The sequence below is a fragment of the Bufo bufo genome, chromosome 10 (assembly GCF_905171765.1).
Source record: "Bufo bufo chromosome 10, aBufBuf1.1, whole genome shotgun sequence".
NCBI classification, from domain to species: domain Eukaryota; kingdom Metazoa; phylum Chordata; class Amphibia; order Anura; family Bufonidae; genus Bufo; species Bufo bufo.
The window spans coordinates 130517254-130534516 of record NC_053398.1 but is presented as its reverse complement, the minus strand read 5'-3'; the positions used below and the strand labels follow the sequence as shown (position 1 = coordinate 130534516).

Below are 17263 nucleotides of genomic sequence, written 5' to 3'. Positions count from 1 at the left end.
CTGCCTCTCTGGCCTGTCAGTTTCTCCTCAGTGACAGTCTCCTGTCTCTCTGGTTGGTCTCTTGTCTCTCTCCGTGTAGCACTATCGGTCAGTTTCTCCTCAGTGACAGTCTCCTGTCTCCCTGGCCTGTCAGTTTCTCCTCAGTGACAGTCTCCTGCCTCTCTGGCCTGTCAGTTTCTCCTCAGTGACAGTCTCCTGCCTCTCTGGTCTGTCAGTTTCTCCTCAGTGACAGTCTCCTGCCTCTCTGGTCTGTCAGTTTCTCCTCAGTGACAGTCTCCTGTCTCTCTGGTCTGTCAGTTTCTCCTCAGTGACAGTCTCCTGTCTCTCTGGTCTGTCAGTTTCTCCTCAGTGACAGTCTCCTGTCTCCCTGGCCTGTCAGTTTCTCCTCAGTGACAGTCTCCTGTCTCCCTGGCCTGTCAGTTTCTCCTCAGTGACAGTCTCCTGTCTCCCTGGCCTGTCAGTTTCTCCTCAGTGACAGTCTCCTGTTCCTTTGGTCTGTCAGTTTCTCCTCAGTGACAGTCTCCTGTCTCTCTGGTTGGTCTCTTGTCTCTCTCCGTGTAGCACTATCGGTCAGTTTCTCCTCAGTGACAGTCTCCTGCCTCTCTGGTCTGTCAGTTTCTCCTCAGTGACAGTCTCCTGTCTCTCTGGTCTGTCAGTTTCTCCTCAGTGACAGTCTCCTGTCTCTCTGGTCTGTCAGTTTCTCCTCAGTGACAGTCTCCCGCCTCTCTGGTCTGTCAGTTTCTCCTCAGTGACAGTCTCCTGTCTCCCTGGCCTGTCAGTTTCTCCTCAGTGACAGTCTCCTGCCTCTCTGGCCTGTCAGTTTCTCCTCAGTGACAGTCTCCTGCCTCTCTGGCCTGTCAGTTTCTCCTCAGTGACAGTCTCCTGTCTCTCTGGTCTGTCAGTTTCTCCTCAGTGACAGTCTCCTGCCTCTCTGGCCTGTCAGTTTCTCCTCAGTGACAGTCTCCTGTCTCTCTGGTCTGTCAGTTTCTCCTCAGTGACAGTTTCATGTCTCTCAGGTCAGTCAGTTTCTCCTCAGTAACAGTCTCCTGTCTCCCTGGCCTGTCAGTTTCTCCTCAGTGACAGTCTCCTGCCTCTCTGGCCTGTCAGTTTCTCCTCAGTGACAGTCTCCTGCCTCTCTGGCCTGTCAGTTTCTCCTCAGTGACAGTCTCCTGTCTCTCTGGTCTGTCAGTTTCTCCTCAGTGACAGTCTCCTGTCTCTCTGGTCGGTCAGTTTCTCCTCAGTGACGGTCTCCTGTCTCTCTGGTCTGTCAGTTTCTCCTCAGTGACAGTCTCCCGCCTCTCTGGTCTGTCAGTTTCTCCTCAGTGTCTGTCAGTTTCTCCTATGTGACAGTCTCCTGTTCCTCTGGCCGGTCTCTTCCCCTCAGTGACAGTCTCGTCTCTCTGCTCGGTCAATCTCCTCACCCTCCAGTCTCGTCCCTCTTTATACTCTGCAGTTCCCGCCCTCGGTGACGTCACGGCCCCGCCCCGGCTCCCGGTGAGCGGCGGACCTAGGCTGCAGGCTGTATGTGGAGCAGTGACCGGGAATCCCGGGCAGTGAGCGGTCGCAGCCTTCGCCGCCATGGTTTTCATCCCGTGCCGGGTGCAGTACCTGGACGATGTAGATCCGTTCGTCTGCACCAACTTCCCGGAGCCGCGGAGACCCCCGGTGTATAACTTCCCGGAGACCGCCCCGCTGATCGAGCAGCTGCCCGCACTGTACAAACTGCTGGAGGCCCCGCTCAAGGTATGGGGGTGACCTGGGAAACGAATGTTGGGATCTGTCTGCAGTACTGGGGATGAGTGTAAGCTCCGGGGGTTAGACTGTAGTACTGGGGATGAGTGTAAGCTCCGGGGGTCACACTGCCGTATTGGGGGATGTGATGAGTGTAAGCTCTGGGGGTCACACTGTAGTACTGGGGATGAGTGTAAGCTCTGTGGGTCACACTGCCGTATTGGGGGATGTGATGAGTGTAAGCTCTGGGGGTCACACTGTAGTACTGGGGATGAGTGTAAGCTCCGGGGGTTAGACTGTAGTACTGGGGGTGAGTGTAAGTTCTGGGGGTCACACTGCCGTATTGGGGGATGTCATGAGTGTAAGCTCTGGGGGTCACACTGCCATATTGGGGGATGTGATGAGTGTAAGCTCCGGGGGTCACACCGTAGTACCTGGGATGAGTGTAAGCTCTGGGGGTCACGCTGTAGTACTGGGGATGAGTGTAAGCTCCGGGGGTCACGCCGTAGTACTGGGGATGAGTGTAAGCTCTGGGGGTCACGCTGTAGTACTGGGGATGAGTGTAAGCTCTGGGGGTCATGCTGTAGTACTGGGGATGAGTGTAAGCTCTGGGGGTCACTCTGTAGTACTGGGGATGAGTGTAAGCTCTGGGGGTCACGCCGTAGTACCTGGGATGAGTGTAAGCTCTGGGGGTCACTCTGTAGTACTGGGGATGAGTGTAAGCTCTGGGGGTCACGCCGTAGTACCTGGGATGAGTGTAAGCTCTGGGGGTCACGCTGTAGTACCTGGAATGAGTGTAAGCTCTGGGGGTCACACCGTAGTACCTGGCATGAGTGTAAGCTCTGGGGGTCACACCGTAGTACCTGGCATGAGTGTAAGCTCTGGGGGTCACACCGTAGTACCTGGCATGAGTGTAAGCTCTGGGGGTCACACCGTAGTACCTGGCATGAGTGTAAGCTCTGGGGGTCACACCGTAGTACCTGGCATGAGTGTAAGCTCTGGGGGTCACGCCGTAGTACCGGGGATGATTGTAAGCTCTGGGGGTCACGCCGTAGTACTGGGGATGAGTGTAAGCTCTGGGGGTCATGCTGTAGTACTGGGGATGAGTGTAAGCTCTGTGCGTCACGCTGTGTTGTTGAGGGATGGGATGAGTGTAAGCTCTGGGGGTCACACTGTGGTATTGGTGGATGGAATGAGTGTAAGCTCTGTGGTATTGGTGGATGGAATGAGTGTAAGCTCTGTGGGCCAGGCTGCGGTATTGGTGGATGGAATGAGTGTAAGCTCTGTGGGCCACGCTGCAGTTTTGGGGTTTCCCTTATATTCGTGTGATACCACTACATAGCCTTTAGGACATCACTGCGACTTTGGCCGTTTAGGTCACATGACGTCGCTCCTGGTTATAACGCTTCTCTTTCAATTCTCTGGGGAGGTCACATGACTTCTGCGGCACGTGACGCCTGTTGACACCTTCTTTATCTGTGCTCGCCTGGATAGGCTGTCGTCCATATTTAGCGACTAACTTTATGACTATGTTCACATTTTGGACTTTCTGCACAACTTGTCGCCTCTGCTTAGACTACGGGGTGTGATTCTTCACTATTGGGGGACTGCTAAGCAAAGAGACATTGACACCCCACTATTATAAATGGGCCCTGCCCCCTTGGCATCATGCCCTGCCGTAGTGGTGTCGCCCTGGAGGGTTATTTATGGCTCCACAAGTCACTTCTTGACGCTGTAATGTTTTCCACCGATGGCCCTTGGTGACCCTCCCACCTCGGAGCCCAGCAATCCTATCATAATCCTCTGCTGGCCGTGAAAGCCTCTTGTGACAGTGATCTGCAGCCCTGGAGGCATCCACCACCCCTGTCCTGCGTGGGATAAAATAGAGGTTTATATATATATATATATATATATATATCAGGATCGGGTATTGTTGTCCCTTGTGTGCCTTAATGAAGCCGAGGCCTTGAAACGCGTGTGGTTTTGCAGTTTATGTTCCTCTGGCCTTTGCCTTCCTTGCTTTTGAATATTCTCTCTAATCCGTTTCGCAGCTAATCCCGAGGATGCGAGCAGCATGGCAGAGCGGGCTCCTGCCAGGTGAAAGGGTTAAGCCTCGTGTCCGGGAAGACGTGATCACGCCCTTGTTCCATATATGTGTCTATCCCAAATTTAGCTGAAGTAACTGTTGGCAGGCCTGGCGCAGTCTGCCGGCTCGGTGGAACATACCTCTCTCCATGACCCCTTTGATCGCTGCTCTCTGCTTTTATTTAAATCTCTCCTAACTTCTAAATAGCTTTGCAGTCTCCATGAAGACAAGACCCTGATGGGGACCCCCTGCAAGGCCTTGTACTGGCTTTGTTCTCTATAAATCTGTGAGATTGTCACAATTGTATCCAGTCGGTTCAATATACGGTAAACATCCTGGACTCCAGACTGATACATTGTAACAAACTATCAGGCCAGGAGACAGATTTGTGCTCACAGAGGATTGTCCAGACTGGATACAATTGTAACAAACCCTCAGCTGTATGGAGTATGTGCAGCCTCTTGATGCAAACAAGAATATTGCCATTCGTTGACAGTAAGCAGAGATCTTTAAAGTTTTGAGACACAAAGAGCATTTAAGGGCTCATGCAGACGAACGTATTTTCTCTCCGTGTCCGTTCCGTATTTTTTTTGTTTGTTTTTTACGGACCGTATGCAGAACCTTTTTATTTCAATAGGTCTGCAAAAAAAAACAACTTACTCCATGTGCATCCCATCTCCGTATGTCCCATTATTGTCTGCGTTACGGACAAGGATAGTAGTGTTCTATTAGGGGCCAGCTGTTCCATTATGCAAAATACTGAATGCACACAGACGTCATCCGTATTTTTTACGGACCGCAAAATACATACGGTCGTGTGGATGAGCCCTAAAGCTGCAGAACATACAGGGGCATCGTTTACACACGCAGAAATGTCATTTACATTGAAATCCGCACCAGCTAATTATAGTGGACCCCCCCACATGCAAAGGGGTCTGCAGCGGCTTATATGTCTTTCCCCATTGGAAATACATGCACACTAAGGGCTCTTTCACACTTGCGTTATTGTCTTCCGGCATAGAGTTCCGTCGTCGGGGCTCTATGCCGGAAGAATCCTGATCAGGATTATCCTAATGCATTCTGAATGGAGAGTAATCCGTTCAGGATGCATCAGGATGTCTTCAGTTCCGGTACGGAACGTTTGTTGGCCGGAGAAAATACCGCAGCATGCTGCGCTTTTTGCTCCGGCCAAAAATCCGGAACACTTGCCGCAAGGCCGGATCCGGAATTAATGCCCATTGGAAGGCATTGATCCGGATCCGGCCTTAAGCTAAACGTCGTTTCGGCGCATTGCCGGAGCCGACATTTAGCTTTTTCAGAGTGGTTACCATGGCTGCCGGGACGCTAAAGTCCTGACAGCCATGGTAAGTGTAGCGGGGAGCGGGGGAGCAGTGTACTTACCGTCCGTGCGGCTCCCCGGGCGCTCCAGAGTGACGTCAGGGCGCCCCAAGCGCATGGATCACGTGATCGCATGGATCACGTCATCCATGCGCATGGGGCGCTCTGACGTCATTCTGGAGCGCCCCGGGAGCCGCACTGACTGTAAGTATACCGCTCCCCCGCTCCCCGCTCCTACTATGGCAACCAGGACTTTAATAGCGTCCTGGGTGCCATAGTAACACTGAAAGCATTTGGAAGACGGTTCCGTCTTCAAATGCTTTCAGTACACTTGCGTTTTTCCGGATCCGGAGTGTAATTCCGGCAAGTGGAGTACACGCCGGATCCGGACAACGCAAGTGTGAAAGAGGCCTTAACCGAGCTGGGTATGCATGTTTATGGGGGGGGGGTCAGGAGGGTAAGCTGTGGGCTGAACAGGTGTCTGGTGGATTTGAGGGCAGCCGACTTTAGGTAAAGGAGTGAGTGTTTCACACCCAGTATGGAGGTGATGTGTGCGGACCTACCTAGTCCTGCTCGTATAGCGCCCTCCCCGGACCATATGGCCAAATGTAACCACATCCTGTTCCCATTTGCATGAACTTTATTTATATCAGTCTAGGAGACCACGGAGGTCTGATGATGTAAGTGCCACGGGGGATCCTAACCTGCAGCTGTATTAGACCATATTCACACACAAATCAGTGCCTCTCAGTCTTTCCATTTATTTTTCTCCGATTAGGTCATTATCTTGGTTTTAAACCTAAAATGCTGGCGCAAAAGAGCGACCAGGTGTGCAGTGTGTGTCCACGATGGGCCTAGATCTGGCGGTGTCCTGTATTGTAAAGGCTTTGTTCACACTAGGTTTAGTCACCTGACAGATCTTATTGTCAGGTTTCCGCACAGGTGTCCGTCCTGTCACATGATCGTCCTCTGGTATGTAGCACCGGGTAAGTACCCTGTGTCCCACTTCAGGGCTCTACGGCAGAACCAGTTTGGTCAGACGTGTGGTGGAAGAGATTCTTATGTTAATGTGTCACAAGTAAAGGAAAGTTTGGAATGTGCAAGTGTAGGTAATGAGCGGCCGCAGCGACCCTTACTGTACAGAGGATACACTCTTACTACAGTCTCTGAGTAGTAACGAAAAGTTCTGCAGCTCTCTGATATCCCTTGTGTTTCTTGTCAGTGTCCGGATCTCTGCTTACTGTCAGTGGTGAAAACCTGTTAAATCTAAGGCCCCTTTCACACGGGCGAGTATTCCGCGCGGATGCGATGCGTGAGTTAAACGTTTGGCACCCGCACTGAATCCTGATCCATTTATTTCTATGGGGTTGTGCACACGAGCGGTGATTTTCACGCATCACTTGTGCGTTGCGTGAAAATCGCAGCATGCTCCTCTTTGTGCGTTTTTCACGTAATGCAGGCCCCATAGAAATGAATGGGGTTGCGTCAAAATCGCAAGCAAGTGCGGATGCGGTGCAATTTTCATGCACGGTTGCTAGGTGACGATCGGGATGGGGACCCGATCATTATTATTTCCTCTTATAACATGGTTATAAGGGAAAATAATAGTATTCTGAATACAGAATGCATAGTACAATAGGGCTGGAGGGGTTAAAAAAATAAATAAAAATAATGAAACTCACCTTAATCCACTTCTTCGCGCAGCCCGGCATCTCTTCTGTCTTTATCTGTGAGCAATAGGACCTTTTGATGACGTCACTACGCTCATCACATTCATGTGATGAACGCAGTGATGTCATCAAAGGTCCTATTGCTCACAGATAAAGACAGAAGGAGATGCCGGCTGCGCGAACAAGTGGATTAGGTTAGTTAAATTATTTTTTAGTTATTTTTAACCCCTCCAGCCCTATTGTACTATGCATTCTGTATTCAGAATACTATTATTTTCCCTTATAACCATGTTATAAGGGGAAATAATACAATCTACACTACAACTAACCCAAACCTGAACTTCTGTGAAGAAGTTCGGATCTGGGTACCACAGTCAGTTTTTTTTATCACGCGCGTGCAAAACACATTGCACCCGCGCGATAAAAACTGAAAATCGGAACGCAATCGCAGTCAAAACTGACTGCAATTGAGTACCTACTCGCGTGGGTTTGCCGCAATGCACCGGGACGCATCCGGACCTAATCCGGACACGCTCGTCTGCAAGGGGCCTAAGGGTTTGTTACACTTGCTTCCTGTGAACTCCAGACTGTAGCAAGGGGGAGAGAGAGAGAAGTGTGATGACCACCTCAACCTCGTCCTTGCTCACACAGGTTGTGACTTTGTACACCAGGGGTCAGCAACCTTTTGGCACTCCCGCTGCTGAGTAACTACAACTCCCAGCATGCACACCTGCTTGTAAATCCTAAGTGAATGGAGCGCTCTGGGAGTTGCAATCTCAGAACAGCCGGAGGTTGCTGATCCCTGATGTACACGGCCCACCTGTAGGGGCACAGATCTCTCTGCTGTCCCGGACTCCAGGCTAATGGCCGTTCAATGCTCCTCATGTATACCTCCGACTCGTGCCCACTGCCAGTGCAAAAAACAGTGTGCCAGGGTATACTTTTTTACTGTGACTTTTTGCATAGGTAAGTGCAGTTAACTATGCGTTCATCTTTACTATTACACACTGGCTCAACGGAGGCCAAAAGAACATGATTTGCCATTTATCAGGTGAATGGTGGGCCTGTAGGTACATCTGATGTATTCACCGGGTGCCTTCCTCCGTCTAGGGCTGAGGCCTCGTTCACATTTCCGCTTTTCTCAGATGTGTGCTATCCACATTTTCCACTAACCGCACACGTACCCACTGGTTTCCCGCAGATCGCAGTGGAAAATACACGGGGGCATGCACTACTTTGGTGCATGGTGCAGACTGAACACGCCCATTGAATACAGATGACACGTGTACTGCAAAAAACAGACCTATGGACCAAACACGTATTCTTCACGGATGAAACGCAGTTGTATTTTCCACAGTTGTCAAACGGAAGTAAAAAGTCAACATGGCCTCAAATTCAATGAATCTCCCAGCTGTGCGGGCAGGGACATTTTTTGCAGACCCGTTTATCTCAGTGGGGCCGCAAAAGATGGAGACAGCACACGGTGTGTATGTCCGTGCCATGGCCCCCCAAAAATAAATAAAATAGAACATGTCCTATTCTTGTCTGTTTTGGCGGCATGCACTTTGCCAGTATCCGTGTTTTGCGGATTTGCGGACTGCAGAACGCTTACGGCCGCGTTCATTCACCCTAACCGTGAGTAAGCAGAGGAATGATGAGGAATTCAGCCGCAAAGGGAGGAAATAAATCAAAACTGGTGGGGCGGTAAAGGGCTGTAGTCGCCAATGGCAACCAGTCGGCTTCCAGCTCTACTTTTGTGACACTTTGTTGCCATGGGCACCGGTTTTGATACATTTCACCTAAAGTGTATTCAAAAATTGGATATTTTTTCTATTATATGTTGACATTCCTTTTATCCAACAGTCTGATCCTTTCTGGATTAAAAGGGGCAATGGAAATGGTTGTTTGATACCAGTAGTTGCCATTAATAACAGGAGGGCATTCATGGACCCCGGAAAAGGAGCCAGGCCAGCCCTTTGTTATGCTGCAGATGACCCCCCAGATATGCTGCACAGGGGTGAAGAGCTGCCAGACATGGGATCTGCTGTCAGTGATGTGAATGGAGTTTTCTCCGTCCTCCCCCATATATGTACAGTACGAGGCTTGTATGCCGCTGCAGGCCTGACATGAGGCCCTGTCCCGTCCTGCGCCTCCTGTGCATTGTCACCCTGGGTTCCCGCGTTTCATTGTGCATTTTTCTTTTTATTGCGTAGTTCAGAGGCGGTGAAAGGTATTTGCATGATTTTGTCACCCCCCTCATTAAAGGGATTTCACAGTGTACTGTCACCTTCAGTATACTCTGTTTCATTTCCTCACTGTTTTTATGATCTCCTTTGCCTGCAGTGAATGATCTAGCCTTTCAGACTGTTACAATGTATCCTTCATGGGCTAAACCTCAGACTGATAGAATTGAGCAGGTTTTGATACATTGTAGCAAACAGGACAGGAGAGATGTGTGCCATTAAAGGGGTTGTCTCACTTCAGCAATTGGCATTTATCATGTAGATAAAGGCAGTTATCAAATGTCAGACTCTAGACCATGCCCCTCATATAGATTATACTTATCCCGCTCGCCAGCACCGGCGTCGCTCCTGATCCCGGCACGGCTGCCACTGCATCTCCCCGTTGAGCTGATGAAAACAACCGCCAAGGGGGGGAGCAGGGAGGCTTTACCCCTGCGACGAGGACAAGCCTCCCTGTGCATTGGGCGGGCATGTTTTAGACTTTGTCTAACCCCTTTAATACCAGGCACTTACTAATGTATTGTGATGATTGTCCATATTGCCTCCTTTACTGGCAGGATTCATTTTTCCATCACATTATACACTGCTCGTATCCAGGGATTACGACCACCCTGCAATCCAGCAGCGGTGGCCAGGCTTGCACGCTTGTTGGCCTTTCTGGTGGCTGGGACCATGGGAACGCACATAGGCTGGTGCTTTTTCCTAAAGTGTGCAAGCACGACCACCGATGCTGGATTTCAGGGTGGTCGTAACCATGGAAACAAGCAGTGTATAATGCGATGGAAAAATGAATCCAGCCAGCAAAGGGGGCAATATGGACAATCACAATACATTAGTAAGTGCCTGTAACTGTAGCTATATGTTTTATCTGGAACCTTTTATAGGTGCTGGATTATCAGATATTCTGTATTACTGGATGTTCACAGTAAAGCGTAAAATAAAATAGCACCCAAAACTGGTCAACTAATTAGTTCTTTCTTCTCCTAGTCCTGAGACAGTCCACATTATATTGCAGTCCTGTGCCAGATGAAAGGAATCTTACGGTATACGTATATATAAATTTGGGTCAGGTCGTTGCAGAGGTGCATTGTGGGGTTGCGCCCTATGATTGTTATCTGGGTCTCGCTGCTCCCTGTCTCCGGTGTTGGGTCTCTTGTCCCGGGAGCTCTGGAGGAGTCCACCGCTCACTTCCTATTGTGACTGCAGAACATCCTGCTCCACGACTTCTCGTAACTTTTTACTCATTTTTGACGTGTACAAAGAAAATTTTGTTTTTCTTCTTTGGTTATTGCGTAACTGCGATCCTCAGGAGGTTCCTTCAGAGATTCTGATTGCTGCCCCCCCCCACACACATTCTTCTTGGCAATAGATTGTGGTTATATCAGCTTCTATGTTGCAGGGAATGATAGGAGTTGTAGTTTCATAGCATCTAGGTTGCAAATCCTCCTTAGATTTTTATAACATGGGGTAGTCTCTCATAGGAAGCCAGTTGATGACTGGGCATGGCAATGGTTGTGGAGGCATTCTGGGGGTTGTAGGTCTGCAGGAGCAGAGGTTGCCTACCACTTAAGATGGCCATATATTTGAGATAAAGATCGGCCGCATTGCGAACGATCCCACCAACTAAACTATAAGAACAGACTCCCTGGTGCTTGAGCTCAATGGCAATTGATCATCTAAATTCAGCCGATAGTGCCACCAACATGCATTTTCGTCTGATGAATGGCCAACATTTCCCAGCATGGCGGATCGCATTTTCAGCAGACAAGAGCTCGCCGTTGCCGATCGCAAACGCTCGCTTGTGCTAGTTTTTCAAACGGTCAGCCGGAATGGCCGAAATCTGCCATACCAGCCGACTTTAATCCATTGTATGCTTTTCTCTCATCCATCCAGTAATCCAGAATAACTGATAATCTATCTATAGGCCCATGCCGGATTAACAGATTACCTGAATGTCTGTCTGGTTTTCGGCGTACCAGGTCTGTGGTGGTCAGGCGCTTCATGAACACTTGTGGGGGACGCGTCCAGCCTTGTTCTGCAGTGGTCACCCATGTGCTTGCTTTATATTGAACGTCCAATGATCCAGAAGTTCCAGTAATCTGGCGCACCGTCTGTTCCAAGCCATCCGTATTAATGGAGCTTTTCCATATTATATACAGTTTTGCTTACAACCATTGTATTTAAAATATTCGTACCGCCTATTTGCTGTCATTTAACCCCTTCTGCCTCTGCTTCTCTGTCATCACCCGGGGATACTGGATCACCACTTTCAGATTTTTATATTCATGTTCATAGGTTTTGTGATTTTGTAATGTGTGTTGCTTACATTGCACATGCTAAAAGTGATTGCTTCATTGTGACTCCGCATGAGGCCGAGGGCTGCCCCTGAGGCCTGGGGACATCGCTAGTCCTCTTTCCAGTGACTTCAGTCTGAACCTTTTTCTTTATATCTCAGGTCTTTGCACTTTTAACAATTCTCTGGTATACTTCAGCTGTGACTGGTGCCACATAATATTTGTACCAGACCTCCAGCTGTGAGAAGTCTCAGATCAGGACTGGTTTTCCGCTAATCATTGTCATGTGGTCATTTTTTTTTTATTTTTTTTTTGTTTACACTCAATCGAGAAAACAGGTTGTGGTCGGATCCAGCTGTTGCCGCTGCGGGCTCGTGCCAGGTCAAGTGTAAGGCCTATAAACAAAATTAACATTCACTGACAGCAAGCAGAGTTTATAAAAATTGTCAAGTTTAAAGGGGACTAATATCATATATTTTTAATTTTTTTTATTGGAAATAGTTGTGGACAGGTGTTGGAGGTTAGAGGGCCCCTTTACGTCTGGATGAGGCCTGTAGTCCACGTTGTGGTGGCTCCTTCTGTCTGCATTGTCCTGCTGGAGGAAATTAGGCGGCCCCCTTGTTCCAGGGCCTCTCTGTCCCCGCGCTATCTGTCCTGCACAGCAGCTTGGACTATACACGTCTCACGCGTGATTGCTCCCATACACAGACCTTATCGCGGCTCCAGCAGGTTTACTGCCTATTAATATACACCTCTCATTGTTCTATGGCCCAAGAGGTTTGGCCCTTGCTCATGGCCGGAGCTGCTGCAATCTTCACAGGGTAGTCTACAGAATCCCCCGGTATATCTCTGTCACTAGGACACAGCCCTTTAAATTGGGGCATCTACAGGAGGTGAATCTGCACTCATCGAGGCAAAATCATCCAGCACTTACTAGAGGAGCTCTCCCCTCTCCTGACATGTCTGTCATCCCCCATATAATAACCGTTCTTATGACTCTATGTTGCGGCAATCCTTGATTATTCCTGCTAGAACTTATGAACAATTTGCAAGTCGTCCATCTGGGTGTTACTAGTTGGGGTGTGTCCCACACCTTTTCCACTCCCCTCTCCAAGTTGGACCTTTATTCCAAACTGCTGTCAATTCATTCTTCTAATAGGAATAATAGAGGAATGGCACAACATTGAGTTATAGGAAAATATGCTGCAGAATTGTTGTTGCATGAGGAATACATGAGCTACTTAAACAGACGTGTCAGGAGAGGTGGCAGCTCTTTTATTTTTTAAAGGGATTCTCTCAGATTTTCATATTGATGGCATGTCCTCAGGAAAGGTGATCAGTGGGGGTCCGAGTGCTGGAAGCCCTGACAATCTGCTGTTTTCAGAGGCTGCGGCACTCCGGTGAGAGTGAGGGAGAGTTGGGATGAAAGCTTCCCCCTTCCCCAATTGATACCTCACAGTCCTATTAATTGTCTGGATGAACCTTGTGCCTGTGTTTCTCCCCAGTTCCCTGGATCATGAATGGAATGCCACTACTGCAGTGGAAACTGACACTGAGTATGAGAGGGGGGACGTTCTGTAAAAAGCTGAGTGAGACTTTGCTGATGAGAATATTGATGAAAGATTACAGAAAAAAAGAAGAGGGCCAGGATCGTCGCTGACCCCCCCTGCTTCTCCCTTCTCTAATTATAAGCCTGTCTGCCTTTTATAATGGTCTTAAGCCTCAGACAAGAATGTGCCCCCTCCCCCATCACAGATTTGGAATAATTGCATTTTCCTCTTTTCTGCTGCTTGAGTTTGGATGAAGCGTCCTGATCACAAAACAACCTGCAGCGAAAAACCGGACTCCCCGACCACGGCGAAGAAATGAAGCGATTGCTGTTAAGCAGTTGTCAGGGGCCAAAATAGAGGAAACGCCCCAAAGACGTACTGTATCTGATATTTAAAGGGGTTGTCCCATTACGAAAACTTGTCCCCTATACACAGGGTAGGGGGATAAGTAACTGCTGTAGTTTTGGCATTTTGTTCATGAATTGGGGAAATGAAGATGAAGAATTCTGTAAAAGTCTCTGTGTTCCTACATTTGGCTTAAACAAAACTGCATCAAATACTGCCACAAAAACTGCCACAAAAACTGCGCGCCTCGTGCTTCTAATTATTATTTTTTACTTATTTTAAAAAAAATTTCCCAGTCTGGGCTAAACCATCAACAAGCAGGCTTTTTAATGACAGAGCTTATGGCTTTGTTAGGGTACTTTCACACTAGCGTTTTTCTTTTCCGGCATTGAGTTCCGTCACAGGGGCTCAATCCTGGAAAATAATTGATCAGTTTCATCCCCATGCATTCTGAATGGAGAGCAATTCGTTCAGGATGTCTTCAGTTCAGTCACTGAACAGCGTTTTGGACGGAGGAAATACCGCAGCATGCTGCAGTATTATCTACGTCCAAAATTCCGGATCAGTTGACGGAATGCCGGATCCGGCATTAATTTACATTAAAATGTATTAGTGCCGGATCCTGCATTAAAAATACCGCAATGCCGGACCCGCCCTTCTGGTCTGCGCATGCGCAGACCGGTAAAAATGTGAAAAAATATATATAACGGATCCGTTTCTCCGGATGACATACGGAGAGCCGGATCCATTCCGCATCCGGATCCGTCTACAAATGCTGTCCGTTTGCATGCGGAAGTGTGAAAGTAGCCTTATAAGGGTGCCATAGGACCGTGTAGGGGACCTATAGAGACTGTCAGAGGGGCGGTCGGCTCTCTGGTCTCTGCAGGCTTTACATTTTGGCCGACGTCCTCCTAACAATGCTCAGTACATCGCCCTCCTGCCAGGTATCGGATTGTTACTGGAGAGGTCAGGGGTCGTGTTTGGTTTCAGCCCCCCCACCCCCACCCCTCTCGCTGCTGACACCCTGCTGCTCTGGTGCCTCTTATGCCGGGTTACTGTTTGTTGTCATTCTGATCCGTTGACGTCATACTTGTCACTTTTGCCTTTAGGAACCCCGCATACAATGCTATGTCAGCCTGCTGGCACTCCAGTCAGAGGTTCTTAAGAATGCACCCCATGTCTTAGAACGGATCCACCTTCATCTACAGATCTCCCAGCACAGGACTGAGCTGTGACCACATTACCTAATCCACGGCGAGCTGCTCTGGGGGCACGGCTGCCCGTATCGTAATATTCCACAATACTACTTTTTCCTCTGGTGCTTCTGGGGGGGTCCCTTATAGTCCCATCATCACTAGAACTTGCAATCACTTTATGATCGGTGGGGGTCTAACCTGATGCTGAGAGTAAAGGGGCTGCAGTACTCCGACTTTACCCTGCAGAGTGGGGGGCAAGTGGATGCAATACTGCAGCACCTTCACTTTCTGGATCAGATCCCCAGGAGTCAGACAGCGGTGGCATATCGTAGGGATGTGAACACTAGAGGCTGCACTCCTGGATAATACGTTGTCCCTACACTGATACATTGTAACAAATGATCAGGATAGGAAGGATATTTGTGCTGGTAATGAAACCATAGGCCAAGTGCTGGTCTCTTCCAGGGTCGTTCTGGTCTCTTCCAGGGTCGTTCTGGTCTCTTCCAGGGTCGTTCTGGTCTCTTCCAGGGTCGTTCTGGTCTCTTCCAGGGTCGTTCTCTTTCTAGGGCTGTCTGTACCCAGAGGTGCTGTCTAGTGACCGGGGTGGTTTTCTTACAATTAAGAAGTCAAAATGGGAATTGCATCACCTCTGAACCAAGGATGAACATTAGGGTGGAGTTCCCCCTTTAATCGATATCCAGGGCAGGTGTGCATTCAGCTCTCCGACCGACTGGGGTCATGGACAGGGACGAACCGTAACCTGTGCAGGGGTATGTGGAATGTCACTGCGCTCTCTCTGAGAGCGCTCTGACAGCTGCTATCTAATAACAGCAAGGGACTATTAATACCATACAGACAGCGACCCCGACCCGATCTGCGTGAGCAGGCCTAAAATCCAGGCAGCCAATAAGAAAGGGGGTAGGTCTTGGTACAAGTAAGTTTTATTTGACATACAGTCATGTACACATGTAGATGGCTATTGGAGGAACCCCGATTTCACCTCCCCCATACACATGCATGCTGGACACTATTCTCAATTGGGGAGCAGCAAGTTGGGGAGCAGCAAGCAATGAAAGCAGCAAGTTTGGCTAAATGCAACGTTCCCCAACCTGTGGCTATACAGTTGTTGCAACCCTACACCTCCCATCATGCCCGATGGGAGTTGTAGTTTTGCAACAGTTGGAGAGTCCCGGTTGGAGATTACTGCTCTACTGTATGTGGCCAGCTTGATCAGTTATAGCCTGGACCTCAGACTGATACATTGCAACAATTTCTTAGCATGTGAGGGAAATTTGTGTTCAGCTCACAGTGGATTGTCTAGAGTGGATGCAACTGCAACAAAACCTTAGCTGTGAGAAGCGGATATAAACAAAGGTGTTTCCATTCACTGACAGCAAGTGGAGGAAGTTTGCATTAGAAAGCGGCAGAACTTTCCACGATGCAGCAATATACCTGTATCCTGTCTCTGTAGATCTGGTGAGCGCCCTCCGTTTTCTCTTAGGAATGCGTTGTTGTTTTGGTCAGATGTGGCCCCCTCCAGAGCATGTGAAGCGGGGCCCCTGTGCCTCATCTCCCCCATCTCCGAGCGCATTAGTCATCGGCGTGTTTGCAGCTCTGGGCAGCCACATCTGTTACGGGTTATGGTTTTCCCATTTTTAGCTGCTCTCTGGCACAGACAGGACCTTCTGGCATCTGTATTTTGAGGACGGGGTCCCTGGCACTGGGACAGGATTGGGAAACTGCAGCTAGAAATGTTGGCCTGATCCTGGGAAGACGGCGGCTCCGCAGCAGAATTCCCTCCCAGCATCCCAAATCTCTGCTTGTTTGTTACAGGGGAAGCACCCAGCTTTCCTAGAGTCCTGAACAGCCACCTGCTCCCTTACTGCTACATACAAAGGTCCGTTTGACTGTCAGGATGTTGGGAAAGCCTGGTGCTGACTTGAAGGTCCTATTAGCTGTCACTCAGCTTTTCCAGGAACTGATGTATGTTCGATATATGTCTCCAGGCTCCTGAATGGCTGGTCAGCCTAGAATTTCAGTACCTCTGCTTGCATTCCTCAGTTATTCAGTAGCTATATAAATGCATTGATGGGCTCCGATATTTTCCTGATAGGAACATATTGGCGAAAGTCTCAGCTTTTTATACCTGCATTTATTACCTGCCAGTATAGTTAGTGGTTTATCGGTTTGGTGCATTTTCTCTCTGTGTTTCATATGATTTATTTGCTACATTCTGTGTAGTTTGCTCTTGTGGTGCATGTGGACCGCGTCGACATCCTCCATTGTATGCATATTTTGCTGGGGTTAGTCGATTACTGCGGTCCACATGCGGTCGGGCTGCTCCCCCAATGAGAGACACGCCACAGTGTTTGGGGCTGAGCAGCTCCTCCAGAATTGCCACTATATTTCTGTGTTTTTGTCTTGTTAGATTGGAGTGTGTTTCAACACTCTTCTGCACCTGGTAACCTCCATCACATGGTCTGGTATAGGTGTGGCTCACAGTTTGGCCTCATTCACATTGCTCTACCACAGTATTCATGCTGGGCTTTTGTGTGGAGGCTTGGCTGTGAGCTGAATTATATCACCCCCAGACTTTGTTCACACCATAGTTAGAGCAGCGGTTAGGACCCTCTGCCATGCTGAGTGACCGTGACGTGGTGCATTGATGGGCTCCGATATTTTCCTGATAGGAACATATTGGCGAAAGTCTCAGCTTTTTATACCTGCATTTATTACCTGCCAGTATAGTTAGTGGTTTATCGGTTCGGTGCATTTTCTCTCTGTGTTTCATATAGTAGCTATAGAAAGTT

General features: G+C 49.0%; 1 protein-coding gene across 6 annotated transcripts in view; it reads left to right on the top strand.

Annotated features, from left to right (window-relative positions):
• The first annotated feature begins 1484 nt into the window (after positions 1-1484).
• The window catches only part of FHOD1 (formin homology 2 domain containing 1), an 87453-nt gene continuing 71674 nt past the window's right edge, over positions 1485-17263 (top strand). For all 6 annotated transcript variants that reach the window (XM_040409606.1, XM_040409601.1, XM_040409604.1 and 3 more), the window contains exon 1: positions 1485-1743. In XM_040409606.1, the coding sequence (XP_040265540.1) occupies positions 1579-1743 (165 nt within the window). In that variant the 5' untranslated portion in view covers positions 1485-1578. The remainder of the gene's footprint in view (positions 1744-17263) is intronic.